The sequence below is a fragment of the Panthera leo genome, chromosome C1, assembly GCF_018350215.1.
Source record: "Panthera leo isolate Ple1 chromosome C1, P.leo_Ple1_pat1.1, whole genome shotgun sequence".
Lineage (NCBI taxonomy): Eukaryota > Metazoa > Chordata > Mammalia > Carnivora > Felidae > Panthera > Panthera leo.
The window spans coordinates 218,979,200-218,997,397 of record NC_056686.1 but is presented as its reverse complement, the minus strand read 5'-3'; the positions used below and the strand labels follow the sequence as shown (position 1 = coordinate 218,997,397).

General features: G+C 60.3%; 1 protein-coding gene across 1 annotated transcript in view; it reads left to right on the top strand.

Moving 5' to 3' along the window:
• Window positions 1-13,588, top strand: part of NDUFA10 (NADH:ubiquinone oxidoreductase subunit A10) — a 51,711-nt gene extending 38,123 nt beyond the window's left edge. The window contains exon 10 of the mRNA XM_042950754.1: window positions 13,181-13,588. Within this exon, the coding sequence (XP_042806688.1) occupies window positions 13,181-13,249 (69 nt within the window). The 3' untranslated portion in view covers window positions 13,250-13,588. The remainder of the gene's footprint in view (window positions 1-13,180) is intronic.
• Window positions 13,589-18,198: the final 4,610 nt, after the last annotated feature.

The following is an 18,198-nucleotide window of genomic DNA, read 5'->3' as shown; positions in this document are numbered from 1 at the left end:
ACTCGTTCAGTGCCCGACCCGCAGGGCGTAGAAGGGAGACCTGGCTGGTGAAGGACCTCCGTCTAATGTTATCATCCGAGAATCCCAGGCAGAGGGTGCGCTCGGGCATCTCGGGAGCACGAAGATACTGTGAGCAATGATGGCTTACCCCTGACGCTGGCTGCCGTCCCTCCCCCCAAACCGTCATCATTTTACACTCGCTCACTCACCCCTCGGCAAATGTTTATCGTGCCGGGCACTGTTGTAAGCGTCGGGGCCACATCTGGGACTAGAACAAGAGCTTGCTCGCAAGGAGCCTGCATCCTGGTTGGGGGAAGGCGGGACAGACGATAAGCACGTATGTAGCAGGGCGTCTGAGTGCCGCGGGGCAGAGATGAAGCTGTCTCCGGTGGGAGCGGCTCTGAGAGAGGGCGCCCGCACGGGCAGGTGACCCCTGCGCCTGCAGGCTGGGCACGGAGCCCCCGCCCGTGAAGCGGAGCCGGTGGGGCGGCAGGCGGAGCTGGAGGCGAGGTGGGAAGGTAGCAGGGCAGGGTCGGGGGGGCTGGAGGCCGTGCTGTGAAGACTGGCCTGATGTGTTGGTGAGACGGAAGCCAGCACGGTGTTTTGAGGGCGATCGCGTCTGTATCACGCGCGGGAAGGATCGCTCCGCTTGATGCGCTGGCCCTCGAGTGGGGGCAGGGAAGGGGGGTGTTGGAGGAGTCTGGGTGAGACGTGGTGGGGCCTGGCTCCCGTGCCCTTACCCGAGGGCCCCTTTCCCGCTACAGCTTTACAAGGAAAGACGCTGTTGTTGAAGGGTTCAAGTGCGGGAGAGTGGTCAAGGGAGGGCCGTGACCGCGGGGGCAGGCGCTGGGCGTGGTGTTTGTCTCCCTGCGTTTCGTGTCTTCGAGCCGTGTCGTGGGTGTGGTGCCGGGTGCAGGTAGAGGCGACACTAGGACTCGTGCTCTGAAGCGGATTGGCGGCGACGTGCCAGCTGGGCGTTTGTAGGACACACAGCTGCTTGTTTTGACAGCGGGCTTCATTGTGGGGCCTCGGGCACACTTACTGATGGATCCTGTGTTAACTGAGTGAACCCAGAAAAGGCGTCTCACTAGAGAACTTTCCAGGACCAGCTGGACACCGAGGACGCCTGTCCCCTCTGCATGCTGGAGTGGCGCTCTCGTGTAACTGCCTGTCGGTCAGCCATCCTAGGGGACGCTCGTGGAAGCACGTCCGCCCAGCTTTGTAAAGCGTGAGGACCACTGGGGGCACAGTGGGGGCACAGGGTTCGCCCCCACCGAGCTCCTGTACCTGCTCCCACGCCGTGTTCTGGCCACTCAGCCAAAGCTTTTCAGCCCCGTTCTCCTTTTCAGGCTCACGCTTTCTGTTTTCACAACGTTTGGTCGCAGTCTGCAGTTGCAGCGACAAGTACCGTGGGCGTGGCCGTTTGAAGTAATGACCCGTTCCCCTCGGAGGGTGGGGGGCAGGGGAAGTACCACGGCCCCCGGAGGAGCTGCCCCTTCCCCGCAGCGTGTGGGCCCGGGGCCTGGGCCAGCAGGAGCCGCCGCGGGAGGAGGGGCGGGGGAGGAGGGCTGGTGAGGCGGAGGAGCCCCCGGAGCCGGCCCGGCCCCCGCGGCCGAGGGCACGGCGCCTGTGTCGGTGCTGTGGGAAGGTCGGGGTGGTGCGGGCTGCTGGCCCTCGACCGAGAGTTTGGGCAGAGCGGTGGCAGCGGGCTTTCCCGTATTTTGTTCTATCTCGAAAGGCCGAGATCTCAGTGTTTTTGTAGCACAAGGGCAAGAGCCAGCAGGAAGTGAGGGAGAAGGTACGGGAGGGTGGGCGCAGCAGGTGGGCAGAGACTGCAGGGGTGCAGAAGGGGTCGCCGGCCCGCCGAGCAGGTGTGGCCGCCCTCAGGGCCGTGGGCACAGTGCGCAGGCGGGCCCCAGCGCCTGCGGGAGCGGTCGCCCTGAGCGGGAGTGGACACCACTTCGTGAGATCTGGTGGGTGAGGCTCTTGTCGCGCCAGAGACCCCTGCCGGTGGGCCGCTGGCCCAGTAGAGGACCTGCCTGTGGGGGGCACGGGGCCCGACAGGCTCCGTCCAGCTTCAGGCGAGGACAAGAAGAGGTAGAACGGACTTTCGTCAGTCCTTTATGCTGAACCGCGGGCTTCACTTGGGATTACTGTCTACAAAAAAGCCTCTGAGCTGAGTTTTAGACTCACCTTTAGGGAAAGGCGGGGCTCAGAGATCAGCTCCGGTGGCACCCTCCTAAGGAAGGGCGTCAAGGGCGGAAGTCTGGGGTGATGGTTCGGAAGACGCCGTCCGGGCTGGCGAGGGCCTTCTGTTGGCAGACAGCGGGTACGCAGCAGGGCCCAGATCCTCCGAGGGCCTTGGCGCCCTCCTGGTGGTCGGCAGTGAGAAGGAGAGGGGCTCTGAGGGGACGGCTGGGGTGCAGGCTGGAGGGTCCCGGGGCAGGGGTGAGAGCTGAGAGGCAGGGCTGACGGGGAGGCTGCAGTACGAGGCCGGCCAGTTGTGAGCTGTGGGCGAGGCCCCGTGCTGCTGCCGCAGGAAGGCACCGTTGTCGTTATTCCCATTTGTAAACGAACCGCCTGGCACAGAGGTTATCTGCGATTGGGGGTGGAGGTTCCCGGAGGACGCACTGGGGCCGCGTCCCGTCAGCCAGCCCTTCGGGCACAGCAGCCACACGGGGGCCGCCGGGGTGGCCGGCGTGCAGGCGCGTGTGCGTGAGCATTTCCGGCTTAGCTGTGTCGTGACCTGGGGGTGCGGACTAGTGAAGACAGACCTGAGATCTCACAGGAATAGGATTTTTTAGTTTTCGTCTGGTTTTGTTGATCCTGTGACCTCGGTGTTTGCTCAGCTCTGTCGCTGGCTGGGGTCCGGGTCCTTTCGGGTGCCTGCCACACTCCGGGTGACTGCCTGTCTCCAGTTTCTCCCGAAGTGATGTTTGCAGAGGGGCACGCGTGCCTGGAGTCTGAGATTATCCATCCATGCTCTTTCTGTTCGCCCGGCCCCCTTCGGTACTTGGAACGGCCGGGGCCTGCTCGGGGGTGCTGATGTGTGCGTAGCAGCCTGCTAACTTTTGAAAGTCATTTTTCAGACACTGTATTGGGTCACTTTTTATTTCCGTGCAGCCCTTCCTTAGGGCAGACAAGCTGTGAATTGGTTTCCACTTTACCGATTCAGTGTCTTTTCAATTTAGGGAGGCCAGATGCCGTTAAGATACGGCGCTCCCTCCACCCATCCGATTGTGTCCAAGACAGTTGCTAGGACAACGGTCTTCTGCTTCCTCTCCTGCTTTTATCTGTCCACTGTCTCAAGTTGTCTTCACCGCAGCACCAAGTGACCCATGTTTCAGAACAGAGACGGTCAGTCACTCCAGTATGCCAACACCGCGTGCTCTCGCTCCTGTGAGATTCCCTTTGATAAAGACAGACGTGCGGTGACCAGGAGCCGTAGCATCCGTTCGCGTGAACACGCTGGGGAGGAGAGGTGCGGACGTTTAATTGTTCCGCGCTTCCTCTCGGCGCGTAAGCCTCGGTTAGAACTTAATCTGCTGCGTGTGTCTGTGTCCGAGTGCAGATTCTCAGCGTGGACGTTGTTTAGTTGAGCGCGTGGAGTGCTCTCCAGCCTGCCCTTCGCCCGTCGGGGCTGGAAGACGCACCGAGACGTGCGCTGCGAGTGCCCCTGCGCACGCTGCCCGGAGAGCGCGTCCCCGAGACTCCGCATCGGTCCGCGCGCCCCGCGACTTCGAATCCCGCGTGTGAGCATAACACGTGTCCCCCGGAGAAGACCGCGAGTGCACGAGGCGGGCTTTTCACCAGGTGCTTTCCTCTGAGTGAAACTGCGGATTGTCACGCGTTATCCGAGGCTCTGCTGGCGGCAGGTCACGGGGAGACGCCTTAGCACGCAGCCTGACAAAGCCCGGGCGCCCGGACTTGGCGGTGCGCTCAGTCGATACTTTCGTTTTAGGGTGTCTAGAAAGAATACTGTTTTCAGGTATTTAAGCGAGTGCTTGAGTTAGGGCCTTTTCCACTCACTGCTCACGCGAGTCCTTGCAAACACACGATTCTGTGGTGCTTCTGGCAGTGGATTTGGCCGCTGAGTGTGGATGTGTTTGTAACAGGCTGTGGTGTTTGTGCTAAAGATAGAAGGCACTTGTTCTTCAAAAGATGGCTTTTGAAAATTGTCTTTGATAAAATGAGATTTTGAGGGGGGAGTTGATTTCAGAGTTTCATCCTTGATTTATGCTTATCAGTAATGGAAAATCAGGGAGATTGTATATCAGAGAAGTGACTCTAAAATAATTTCTGCCACGCTCTTTGAAATTAATGAAAAATTCTTAGAGTCCATTAGCATTTCTACGTAATAATGGGAAGCAGAGATCGGAAGTTGGAATCCCGGGGTCACTCCAGACTTACCGAGCCGGCAGAGCATCTGGAAAGAGCAGAGTCCGTCATAGCCGGTATAACCCACGTCCCGGCTTTCGTGGGGTGAGGCGGGTCCAATACAAGGAGGGCTTCATTTGATCCTTTTAAAAAAATTCACCTCCCGACAGTAATACAACAAAGGATTTGAGGCCAGAATTCCTCCTGCCTGTGTTCTAGTTCTCTGGAGAGCCGCTAAGAGACTGTGAGCCTCAGTGAGCGCCCCGCGGTGACCGCTGAGAGCCAGGGTTCCCGACCGGACTCTGCAGGAAACACGAGAGGAGGTGGGAAAGCCTGGGCGTCCACCCTCCGAGGCCAGCGTGGAGCGGGGACCGTGCCCCGACACACACCCAGGCGTCTCTATTCTAGAAACTTAAGCGGCACAGCATGATACACCAGGACTGGCAGATAAACAATAAATCGGAGGGAGTGAATGGAATTTGGTAAAACTCAGGAAAGGCAGCATGTGGTCAAGAGAGACAAAGCTACTATATCATTTTCCAGAGTTAGCAGCGGGGAGGACTTCCTGTCTGCTAACCCGCTCTCGGTGTCCCGGAAGATGATCCTGGACTTGAGACCCGCGGTTCTAGCCTGCCGCTTGCAGCCCGGCGGCTCGGGCAGGTCACGTAACATCTTGTCAAGCAGGGACGGCGCCCGCCTGCCCCTCGTGGCGTCGGGACGTGTGAGGCGGTGCCGGCGGCGGGACTCGGTGATCATCGCTGGCGTCGATAAGTAGGCCGGTGACTGCCCTGGGCGTCGCTTTGAGACGAGTGCCAGGAGGAGAGTCTGCGGACGGGTGCAGGGGCTCCCAGGGGACAGGGAGGGCTCGTGGAGAGAGGGGCAGGAGCCGGGGAGGAAGAGCGGCCCGGGGAGGCACCCCAGAAGAGCAGGAGCGAAGAAGAGGCAGAGGCCCGGACAGCCAGTCGTCAGCTGCTCCCTCGGGGAGGTGCCTGTGCGGGAGGTGGGGCCGGCTCTGTTCCCCCGAGCACCAGCGTTCTAGTCTCTGTCACAGACGGGGGCCAGGGCACTTCCTTCCCGGGAGGTGGTGATGGAGCAGGCCTGGGGGGGAGGGAGGGGGAAGCAGGGCTGCAGGAGCCGGAGCCTGGCCCAGAGAGGGCCGCGCAGTGAGCGACTGGGGAGAGGCGAGGTCTCTTCCTGCTGGGAACCTGCTCTCCAGCGCCACGCGTCGACGCTGTAGCACGTGAGGGTCAGATTTGCATCGTTTTCTCTTTTCCTGCTGCTTTTGGCTTGGTTGGTAATGGTCTATACTTCTGTTTTATTTCCGCTGTTGACTCAAAGGCTACACCCGTCTCACCGTTAATGACCGCTCCGGGCCGCTCCAGCGCACGCCTGTCCCTCGCCACCGGCTGCCCGCGAGCGGCCCGTCCTGTCCTGCCAGGCCACGCGGAACGCAGGCGCCTCACGGGGGCGCCTCCCGCCCAGCTCCTCCCGCCTCTGCCGGGTTGCTCCCCTGCATTTCACGTTACCCGTGTCGGTAGCTCGTGACCTGTTGCCGTTGTTTCAGCTTCAAACGGTCAGTTCTCTGTGAAACAAGTGAGAGGTTCCTCGTGACCCGCCACCCGCCCCGTCGCTCCCTTCTCTGGCGCGCTCGCGCTCTGCGGTCCCAGGCCTCCGTCTGGCGGCTCTCTCGTGTGGCCTGAGCCGCCTCCGTCGCTGCTGCTTACAGCAGGGGTCTGCTGGCAGCGCGTCCTGTGAGCTCTTGCTTGAAGAACGAGAAGAACCAGCTTCAGCTGCAGTTTCACAGACACGGGCGCCCGGAGAAGAATCCCGGGTTGGCGCGCGTCCCCCCCCCCCCACCCGCTGAGGCCCCGTGGATCCTGGCCACACGGCTTCCGTGGACGAGTGTGAGGTCCTGCTTGCCCGCGGCCCTTGTGCCTCTTGCTCTCTGTCTTTGTCACCGCTTCCCAGCCACTTCGTCACGACGCGCCTCCGCGAGCCGTCGTGTCCCGCCTGTGCGCGGCGCTCTCTCGGTCTCCGTAGCATCTGTGAGCACGCTTGGGCGCTGTTGCCCCGGGTGTTGTTTCTCACCCCTTCTGGGGCTCCGTGCACAGACGTTGTCCGACTTGACGGTGACCCAGAGGTCACCGAGATTCTGTTTTGGGCCTTTTTGTCTCTGTGCCTTACTTTCGGTTCCCCGTTTCCTCGTGTGTGTGAGACACGCTGCCAGTTCCCTTGTGTTCGTTTGGGCCCTCCGAGGAACAGAAGCCAAGATGGGATTAAATTGCCCAGACTGTTGGGAGACACCCGTGAGGAGTAAAGGGGAGAGATGCGAGCTGCAGGGGGAGCCTTTAGTCCTCCGCTGCGTGCCGTCCGTCACCGGAGAGGGACGGGAGGAGCGTGGTGTAGCAGCCGTGCAGGATGGACCTGGCCAGGTGGACGAGGGAGAGTCCCACGGCCCCCACAGACGGGCTGGCCTGGACCCTCTGTGGCTCTGAGCTGAGGGCCGAGCGCTTTACCAGGGCGTGGCCTCGGTGCGAATGGGGTGGTGGACCATAGGGTCGGCACGGGGGCGGTGGGGACATCTGAGCCGCACGCTGCTGTGACCACCACCCCCGTCAGGTGGAATCTTATTTCAGAAATCCTATTTTCTTTTAACCCTAGGATTTTTATTTGTTTCTTTTTATGTTTTCTAGTTTTCTCATTATTTTCATTTTTCATTTAATTCCTTCAGGAGGTTGAATATTTTTATCATAGCTGTTTTAACGGTCTTGTTTCGTAATCCGTCATCGTCATTGTCTGACGATTTGTCTGAGCCTAATTTGTTTTCGCCCCTAATTTGTTTTCCCCTGGTTACAGGTTATGTTTTTTTCTTTTTCTTTCTTTTTCTTTCTTTCTTTCTTCTTTCTTTCTTTCTTTCTTTCTTTCTTTCTTTCTTTCTTTCTTTCTTTCTTTCCTTCTTTCTGTTTATATTTGAGAGAGAGCAAGCGGGGAGGGGCAGAGAGAAGGAGAGAGAGAATTCCAAGCAGACTCCACCTTGCAGCACAGAGCCCGATACGGGGCTTGAACTCACAAACCGGGAGATCACAACCTGAGCCGCAACCAAGATTCAGACTCTCAACCGACTGAGCCACCAGGCGCCCCAAGTTACATTTTCCCCTTCACGTGTCTAGAGACTTTTCATTGGTTGCTCTGTGTTGTTAGTTCTACGTTTTTGAGTACTGGATTTTGTTTTATTCCTCTGAAGAGTGTTAGAACGTTTACTCTGCCAACCGGAGGTGACTGCAAATCAGTTTAACAAGCTTTTGGGGTTTGATACCTTAGCTTTTTGGTGAGTCTCAGGTAGCCTGACTTCTAGGGAAGGATTAGCCCGATACGTGGGCGTGGCGGGCCTTGGCTGCCTGGAGCTCAGTCACTCACGGCCTGAGGGAGCACCTTGCAGAAATGCTCTTTCCCTCGGGTGGCCCTCTGCCTGCCTCCGGGAGCGTCATCTCACGCGTGCACGGACGTGCCCAGCCGCAGACCCAGTGGGTCACTGCGATGAGCCTCTTTCCTCGCCCGGGGCCTCCCTTCTGGCTCTCTGCCCACAGATGCTAGCCACCCTGACCTGTCTGTCCTGGTGTGAATTGGTCCGGTGGCTCTCACGTGGTCCATCCTCAGTGGCAGAGCACATATGGCCGCTCACCGGGCCCCTCACCCGGCCCCTCTCTCGGGCACGTACCTTCACTGCCCCCCTCTCCTGGGCACATACGGCCGCTCACCCGGCCCCTCTCTGGGCATAGAGGCGCCACAGTCAGTCTGCAGACAAGCGGCATGACCGACTTCCAGCCAAACCTTGTTTTCCCCGAGCACAGTCGTCAGGCTGGAGGTGGTCTTCGGGTCCCGGCACTAGGCCGTCCCCGGCACTGGGCCCGCGGCCTGTGTTAAGTGCACAAGGACACGTGGAAGCCCAGAATCGCCCCCGCGGGGCAAGCAGCGGCGTCACAATCTGGGCCGGTGGCTTCCGCGCCTGCTGAGTGCTGTGTCAGCATCCGTCTGCTCACCGTTTGTGTGCCCTCGAGTGAGCAGCCCCCCTTCTACAAGTGTACCTGAAACACGGAAACCTGGAGGCACGCGTCGAAGATGGTTTCTCTCCAGGAAAGCCTCACGGAGCAGGTTGGCCCACGGGCTGCACACGGGAGGCAGTTGTGGCCGGTGGCCTAGTGAGTGGGAACGGAGTCGGAGCCGGAAGACGTGGGTTCGGATCCTAGTGCCGTGCACACTCTAGCTGTTTATCCCTGGGCTACTTAGCCTTTCTTTTAGAGAGAGAAGAGAAAGGACTGCGTGTGCTATGAGCTTCAGAAGGCGTGGAGTGTGCAGTTAGCTCAGCTCTCCCTCCTTGGCCCCGGCCCCTGGGCCCCTAAGAGGCAGCCTGTGAGAAGTTTCTTTTGAACGTCCCCTTCCAGGGGTCGTGTGCTAGCAGTGCACGCGTGTGTGCGTACTTTTGTGCCTGTGTGCGTGCACGCGCGTGTGTGTGTACGTGCGTGTGCCTGCGTGCGTATATGCATGCGTGTGTGCGTACACGTGTGCGTGCAAGTGTATGCGTGCGTGTGCGTGTGTGTACGTGCCTTGTGTGTGCATACGTGTGTGTGCGAGCGTGCGTGTGTGTGTGTGTGTGGGGGGCTGTCCAGTAAGCTGTCGTGTGCTGTTTGCCAGGAGGATCAGGGATCTCACAGTTCCCACCGTTATAAATGTTAGTTTAAATTACACACGACCCTCTGACACGCAGATTTTGCACAATTAAATAATTTGGGGAAATCGGGAATGATTTTGCAAATACGTACTTTGGTATTCGTGTCTTTTCCCATCTCTTCCGTGCCAATCAAGATGATGCCAGTGGGAACAAGACCTGGGCCTGGGGAGGAAACCACTGAGCTGCGGACAGCCTCGGATGCCCACGTCCTCGGTCTCTGGACTGCGAGGCTGTGCGCCCCCCGACACCCCGAGGAGGGCTGCCCAGGGGGAGCTCGGGTGGAAGGCCACCCTCCCGCCTCCTCCGGGACATCAGTGCCCTCTCTGTGCCACTCACCCGAGCCTCCTGCTTGTTCCTGGCTCTTCCCAGTGCCCAGCCCCGATCGCCAGGTTTACGGGGGCACTGAGCCCACTCATCACGGAGAGCCCCAGGGGTGGGCCGTGGTGAGAGCCACTCACCACGATATCGGGCACCAGGCAGCTTGGCCACTTTTCTGGAAGAGTTTGTGTTTGTGGTTTGCTGCAGTGTTTTCTTAAGGAAATTCACTTTTTGATTTTTTTTTTTTTAATGTGTATTTTGAGAGAGAGCACGCGTGCACACATGAGCAGGAGAGGGGCAGGGACAGAGGATTCCAAGCAGGTTCTGCGCTGTCAGCGCAGGGCCTGACGTGGGGCTTGATCTCAGGAACCTTGAGATCATGGCCTGAGCCGAGATCAAATCGGATGCTTAACCGACTGAGCCCCCCGCTCAGGCGCCCCTAAACTTTTTGATTTTTAATGGTAAATGGAAAAGGTGGGGAAACAAATTCCTGAGAGTATTAAACCGGCACAGCGCCGTGACTTCAGAGGACAGGTGCGTGCAAGATTATCCTCAGCTCACATGTCCCACGTGGAATTTCGGAGAGGGAGCGCTGAAGGCTTGAGTTCCTAGGCCGCCTTCCTCCCTCCCTCGCCCCGTGCACACGCAGTGGTCCTCAGGCCCGGTCAGCAGGTGGCCCCCCACACTTCACATGTAACGCTTCATGGGATGTTTTCAGGGTGAAGAGGGGGCCTTCCGCTAGTCAAAATTTCTTCTAAGATACTTTCCCGTGCACGAAGAACAAACTAAGACCAGAAGTAAGTTCAGCTGGGAGAACCAGAAAACAAACCGGAACATCAGCGGCTTGAGGAAGATAGGTGGTCATTTGTCCCGTACAGGCTGGACGCTTATACTCGGGAGGCGCTGGGCGGCTCCTGTCTACAGAGTAGTCCCGGCTAGCGGCCCCGTCACCGAGGGGGTGGCCCTCATCCGGGGATGCGCACCTACAAGCCCGTGTGCTCTAAGGGGTGGCCGGGCCCGGGGAGGTGTCGCTCTGGTGTCGGTTCCTGAGCGGTGTCGCTGCGGGGCTGTGTTTTCTCACATGACGAATGTGAACTGGGTTCTGCTGGTTTGCAGGTTGATTTAAATGAGCAGACGCAGCTATGAAGTAACGTGTAAGCAGCTTATCTTGTGCCCGCGCGGTGTGAAATGTTCCGGATGGAAACCCTCCCTGGGGTCTCTGTTGGCTTACGTGCACTGGAAGGGGACCCTGAGGCTCTGGAATCAAAGGCCAGTGAAACAGCGCCCTGAGATGTCCAGGGAGCAGGCTTCACGGGGCAGTTAGTAGATCCTGGCCGGACTCGGCAGGTTTGACGTGCTGCTAGTTTTTATTTGCTCCGTGGTGGGAAATTGGATTTGCGAAGAGGAGGACAGAGCCAGCTGTCGCCTGCCCAGCCTGTCCTCAGCAGGTGCTGCCATGAGGGCCCGTGTGGCAGACGCCAGCACGAAGGACACCTTGACCTCAGAAACCCGGGGGCTCAGCCGCGCGGGTTGCCGCAGGGTCGGGCGGGTCAGAGCCTCAGCGCTCTTGCGCGGAGACGCCAGCGTTGTGTTGTTCGCCTGTGGCGCTGCGGCGGGTGCTCAGAGAGAGGCCGTCTTCCGGCAGGTGCGCGCTCCTTTCCTGCTGCGGCTTGGTGCCCGGACGGCCGTTTGCTGGGTGTTTCCGGATGGCGCCCGGCCTGCCCTCCCTCCCTGTTCTTGCCCTCCGTGGGCCGCCTGCTGGGTGGCGGGGGCCTGCCCGCGGATCTCCGCACGGCCCTGTCTCTGGAGCCTCGGACCCAGCCTTCCAGGGCCCCACACCATCTCCACGAGGTGCCCGGGGCTGCTCCCGTGCGGTGTCCACAGCCCGGCGGGGGCCCCCTTCCCCGGGGACGTCGCCTGTCCTCCCCCTGCTCCTCTCTATTTACCCAGGACCTTGAGCCCTTCGGGCCCAAGGAGGCCAGAACGGTGTCGGTCCCCGTGGCCCTCGCCCGCGGCACTCCTGCACCTGCTCCGGCCCAGCGACCACCTTACACCCAAGCGCTTGTCGGAACCAGAGAGCAGAAGAGCTCACCTCTTCCTGCCGCTTCCGAGTCCCGTAGCTCGCACAGCGGCCCCGGGCGCCCGCCTCTCCCCGGGGTGTCCCCCGTTCTCCGCGCCGGGCTGGCCCGCAGCGCCGCCGTGGGCTGTGGGCGTGTCGCGCGTGCTCCCTTGCCAGTCTGCCCCCAAGACTCTCAACTCCTGGAGAGCTGGGTCTTGTCCTTTGTTTTCCTCTTGTGTTCCCGGAGTGCTCGTGGCACCTGGGTAGGGCCCCGTTAGCAGGGTACCCCGGGCCTGGAAGTAGAGATGGCCCACGCGTGTCTCCTCTACCTGTGTGCCAGCTCCCTGCTCACCCCTCCCGCCAGTGCCCCGGTGGCCGGACCTCCGCGGCCGCTACAGAATCCCCCCGCAAACCTGAGGCTCCGGTAGCCAGGAGAGAACGTGGGCCGGGGGCCTCAGAGCTGGTCGTCAGGGCTGTCTGGCCTTGGGAGTGGCGTTCAGGGCCTTCACGGACACGCTGCCCACATGCCCCTCAGTGGTTCCCCTCGCTGTGGCTGCAGGTGGATGCCTTTTGCTGATCAGGATAAAGGAAAGACTGATTTATTTTAGTTTATTTTTTTAAGTTTATTTTGAGCGTGAGAGTGATCACAGGAGGGGCAGAGAGAGAGGAGGAGAGAGAATCCCAGGCAGGCCCCATGCCCATAGCGTGTCAGGCTCGAACTCCCGAACCGTGACATTGTGACCTGAGCCAAAACCAAGAGTCAGACACTTAACCAACTGAACCACCCAGGTGCCTGTGGCTTATTTATTTTTTAATACTTCAGTACTATGTGCAAAATTTGGAAGAGTTTTGCATGTAGCGTGTACAGATCTTTCCACATCAATGTGAAAATATGAAAAAGAAAATTCAGTATTTTGTTCCCATTTACGTAACTTGAAAAACATGCTGTATCTGAGTGTTTCCCTGCCTGCGCAGCGCGTCCCTCGGGTCTGGGTGAGCCACACGCAGCTCCGTCGCGAGGCCACCCTGTGGCTGGTACTGCCTTTTGTGGCCACTCAGGGCCGGCGAGCCCTCGTCTCGATGCAGACTCCTTTGCCCGCGGGGCTGGGCTCGCGTCTGCGTGGCACGGTCTCTCTGCCCTGCATCCCCCGTCTGTGCCCCTGACTTCCCTCGGGTACACGGCGGGCGGGCCGGCAGGAGACCTCCCTCCTCCCGGCCCCGTTGCTCCCCCGACAAACAGCCCTCCTGGGTCCAGCCGCTCCCCCACCCCTGCTCCTGGAGGTTCCCACTGAGGTCGGGCCTGACGGTTCACCCGCTTCCTTAACCTGCCCACATAGGTGGCGGAGGGCGGAGGGCCCCGCGTTAGCCTCACCCGAGGACTCACGAGAGTGTGCTGGTCCAGACTGTGCCCCCCGGAGGTGTGATTTCATTGGCAGGTTTTGCAGTGTCACCGTGTTTTTAAATCATGGCCGTCAAAGCCAGCCAGAGGCCGCCCCCAGGTCTGCTGGTTGCCGGAGCATGCCAGCCGGCCGAGCTCTCACCGGGGGCCTGTGTGACTCCCCTTGGAGCAGCACCCGTCATGGGGCGGGCCCCCTGGTCCTGCCGAGGAAGCTCGGACTCGAACAAGCTCTCGGGCGGGTGAGCCGGGGGCTCCGTGTTCCTTGTAAAGCATGTGACCGTGGCTTTCCCTCCCACAGCTGCCAGGACGCAAGTACTGCCCCGGGTACAATGCGGACGTGGGGGACAAGTGGATCTGGCTGAAGTGACGGACCCTCCTCCGTGGACTGCATCGCGATGACGAGGACACTTCCGGTCTGCCTCACTCGTGGGGTCCCTGCAGCCTACTCGGGGGGAGGGGTGGGTGAGCCGGAACCAGGCCGCCTGTAGTGTAGCTGCTGGGGGACCGGGAGCCTCTAGTGTTTGGAAGGCGGGAATCTTGTAGCTTTGGGAATGATCCAGAATTATCACCGGGGAAATAAATCTGCTATTAAAGACCAGATGTTACTAGATGTTACTAGAAGAATTCCCTTTCATTGCAGCCGTGTTCAGTGTCATGCAGATTTTGTACCTGTCTTCACACTTCAAGAAATAAAAATAAAACTGTTTCCGTGGCATTTGCCTCCGTCACACGTCTGCACACGCACACATCACATACATGTACGTGCACACACGTGTCTGCCTGCTTCACCGACCGTGAGCTTTGATGCATTTGGTTTATTCAGTCAGAGGCGAGGACACAGAGGGCCCCTGAGGCACTTAGCCGTCTGACCGGCCGTCTGACCGGCCGTCTGGCTACTGCAGGGGGCACAGGAAACAGGCAGGGAAGAAATCACCGCCTGCTTCTAGAACCACCTGTTTCTTCTAAAAGACATGTCAGGAGACACACAGGAGGACCATCGTTGTAATTCCTCCGAAAGCAAAGCAACGAACTCTGTGTTGTCTTCAGAAACGAACATGCAAAGGGAAAATCCCACTTCTCCACTGAGACGTGGAAAACTTCTTGCAGGCTCGTTGTAGAGTTCCGCGCGTCAGGGCCGCCGTGGGGCAGGTGCAAGTCGTGGATCCCGTTGAACCCAGGGCTCCCTCCTCGGAGCTGCACCCCGGCCACCTGCCACCTTTGAGACGCGGGAGACTGACGTGACGTGCAAGTTAACGTCCGGCTCCTGGCACCCCTCCCACCCGTCCAGCCCCGCCCACCCCTCCGGTGCTCGGCGGGCACACGGCCTGCCATCCCGGGACTGGAGCCTAGGCAGTGCCCTTTGGGCCTGGTGGCCAGAGATCTGCTCTCCTGCCCTTCCCCCTCCTTCCCCTCCTGCTCCCCTCCTTTTCTTCCTTCTTTTCCCTTCCCTCCTTTCCCCTCACTTCCCCTCCCTGCCTCTGTCTTCCCCTCATCTCTCCCCTCCTCCGCCCTCCCTCCATCTACCCCTCTCCCTCCCCGCCCCTCCCCTTCTCTGCTTTCCTCTCCCCCCCTCCTCACACCTCTCCTCTCCTTCCCCTGCCTTCTCCCCTACTGCCCTCCCCTCCTCCCCTGCTCCCTCACCTCTCCTCTGTCCTTCCTTTCCCCTTCCCACCTTCCCTTTCATGGGGGTGGGAGGGGGTTAACAACTGAAAATTAAGTTTCCCAGCAGCATGTGACTTGGAGTCAGACCTCGGTGTCGAAGCTTCGCGGTCCCCTGAGAAACGCCGCCTTCGTCGCCGCTCTGAAGGGCACGGGGCCAGTTGTGGGCGTTTTCTGGACGACGTGCCTCAGACCATCAAGGAGAGGAGGAAGGAAAAGAAAAACATCTTTAATTACCTTGGCCGCCCCTGGTGTCTCGGCCCTAGCGAGCCCGCTCGCCACGCCGGCCTCCGCATCGCGCCGCTGCATCCCAGCTGGTGGCGGGCTCCGCTGTGCGGTCGGGCTCGGGTGGGAGCCGGCTCGGCACACGCGGACGCGCCCTTCCCAGCTCGTGCGACAGCACCGGCAGCACCGGCCGGAGTCCGCGTCTGGCCCCGCGGGCTGTGCGTGCCCTGCCGGCCCGCACACCGGGGCGTTGTGCTGAGCGAGGACCCGGTTCGCCTCTGGCGTCTCCTCTCCTGTCAACAGGCCGGAGAACAGCAAACAGACAGTGTCCAAGCCTCCTCTCCGGGCAGAAACCCGGGGGGGGGGGGTTGGCAGACGCCCCTGTAGGATCTCCTGACTTCAGAGCACCCCATCATTTCGTTTCACAAAAGAAGCTTACCGCCCCCGAAAACCCCAGAGTTGAAATAAAACCCTGTGTTTTAAATACCCCGTGTCGGAATATTTGCTGCTTTGGGGACCAGGGCCTAAGTGTTGCAGCAACGTGGTTTTGTCTGCAGTTTTTCTTACGGGCGTGTGCGCGGACGGGAGAGTTTTGTGTTACGGAAAAAGTGCTGCTTTTTCTCTCAAGGACTTGTCTGTTCTACCGGCTCTTAGAAGCAGAAGGTTGCGAACACTGAGCTTCTTAAAGGGAGTCGGAGATACTCCTCGCGTCCTCTCTGCAGCCGCTGCCTCCGCCAGCCCTGCTCCTGCACAGGTGTGTGGCCGGAGCAGCCGGTGAGGGGACGCAGGTGTGCCAGAAGCCCCCCGGTCACGTGGTGCTTCCATTTCAGAGACAAAGGAAACTCGTGTCTTCCTTGCCAAAAGCCACTGTGTCCGTCCAGAGTCCCATTTTTCCCCAAAGCCTGCCGGCTCCTGACTTGGCTTGGGGTCCTTCTGGGTCCTGTCTCCCAGTTGCCCATTTCTGGATTGCTCGTCGTTAGCGGTGCACATGTCAGAACAAAGGGGCCAGCCGGCAGCTGCTTTCTCGTAGGAAGGCACAGTCTGTGCTCACACTGGGGCAGATCTGCAGGACGTGGGGGGTTGGCAGGGTGGGGGTGGAGAGAAAGCCACAATTACTGTCACGCATTTGGGCTTGCACGGGGAAGGCTGTGTAGGCAGCAGCCCCTGGCTGGCTGGTCAGGACCCGATGAATGGAAGAATGTACCCAAGTAATTCTAGGTTTTATACCTGGGTGGAAATAAAAGCTGGGGACCTGAGGCTTTGCTTTAGGGAAATCGGGAGCCCGAAAACGGAGGCAGAGATTCGCAGCAGTCACCCCCATCGAGAGGGAGCATCTCGTATCGTCTGGATTTCACAAGGGAAAGGGCACTTGGCGGGAACGTGTCCACGACGTGAGTGGCCCTCACCCTCAGCCCTCCCAGTGCCTGCCTGGGCTCATTCTGGTGCCCCGTTGTGCCGGGGACCCCCACCTGGACTCTGCTGGGCTGCACCCTGTTAGAAACTCCTCCCCAGAAGCCCCGAAGAGCCTAAAACTCCGTGCAAGATGTGGTCGTCTGGCCTGCCACCACCACCGGCCCGAAGTCACCGAAGGCAGCTCATGTAAGGGCTGTTCCAACGGGAAGCCGATGAGACACAGTCAACTCTTTTCTTAAATGCATATATATGTTTTGTTGGCCTATACTATTGCTTGAAATTCTTAATTAAAAAATGGTTTTAATAAGAACGGTAGCAGATTTTCCTAAGTGTTCCTTCCAGGGTTAATGTGTAGCTTCGAGGTTAGACCCACCCTTCACTTGCATTCCGGGAAGCAGTCTGTTCAGTGCTATGTAGTTTCGGGGAATTAATTTTTTTAATGAGGCTGTGCCCAGCGACTGTTTCCAAAATCCCTCCTGTAGTTTCCACAAAGGCATCTTCCTCTGTATATTTAGTGCGGTAATGAACCCACCCGCAGTGGAGGCCCACGGAGCCTGCGTCCCGGCCGCCGCACCGTAGCCCCGGACGTGCTGAAGTGATCACGGCCGTGGGGCCCAGCGGCGGGGCGAGCGCATTGGCCCAGCAGGTCGGGCCCGACCCTGGGGCGCCCGACTCAGCTTCCGGAGAAGAGCAGCGTGGCTTCGGGGGGTGCGGGGCGTGTGGCTCTTCTGGTGGATCCGGATGGGACGCCAGGGGGACACAGTCTCAGAGGACGGTGTGTCGGGGTGCTGGAGGCCTGGTGGGGAGATCCGGGGCACGGGAGCAGGGACAGTAGGGTGGAGGCGCAAGCTGGAGGGAGAGCGGGGTCCTTTCCAGCCAGGAGCTCCCTCCGGAGAGCCGCGGTCCAGCATCGCTCCTGCCAGAAGCAGGCTGGCATAGGCGCTTCCCCGCTCCTGGTGAGCCCTGTTCTGTCAGGGAGCAGGAGAGGGACACCTGCTGTGCCGCCCGCACTCCTGGAGGGGAGGGTCACTGGCGCTGGACACCCGCTCCCTCTGACTCTGAAAGACGCTCAGGCGAAAGGCACCACGTGTCTCTGAATGTCGCAGCACAGAGGGCACGACCTGAACCCTTCTGTAAAAATCGGGAGCCCGAAGGATCGTTTTAATCTTGGTATCCTACACGCACGAGGTGAAGCGGGGGCCCAGGCCTCGCACCACGACGGACGTGGTGTCGGATGGGCCCCGGGGTGGAGTCCGTGTCTGGCCCCGCGGGCTGTGCGCGCCCTGCCGGCCCTTGTGCTGAGCGAGGACCCGGTTCGCTTCTGGCGTCTCCTCTCCTGTGAACAGGCCGGCGAACAGCAAATAAAGTGTCCAAGCCTCCTCTGCGGACGGAAACCCGGGGGAGGTTGGCAGACGCCCCTGTGGGATTTCCTGACTTGAGAGCAGCCCGTGACTTGGTTTCACGTCAGGGCCAAGCTCGGCCTGGACTCCTGTCCGTGCTGGCTGCTCACGGGCCCTCGCCTTAGAGACGCCGCCACCCGTGCGCGGTGGAGAGGCGGTGTTTTGTCGGGCGCGTGTGCACCTCGCCTGTGATGCCGTGGACGGCCAATCGTCAGCCGGTCGGGGGCTCTGCCGGGGCCCAGGTGGTCAGCGCGTCCGCGGCTGGGCTCCCAGGCCAGTCCTGGTGTTGGGGCTCGGGGAGTAACTCCGGACGCTGACCTGAGGTCGGGTTGCCCTTCTGCTCCCTCCTCTTCTGAACCTGACCCCGGGCAGCGGACCAGCCCCCGACCCTGCACCGGGGGCAGCTCCGGGGCCACTGCAGCGTCTGCCCCTGGGGTTCCTGTGCCCCACACGGTCCTGCTGCCTGCCCGCCTCCCGCCCTCGCCACCGAGGAGTCAAGGTCGGGGCAGCAGTCGTGTCCGGGGCCAGAGTCTTGTGCACCTGGCCCGGGGCTCAGAGCTGTTGACCGCCCCCTCCCTAAGAGCCCGGGCCCCTAAGGGCACAGTTCTTGGTCATCTCC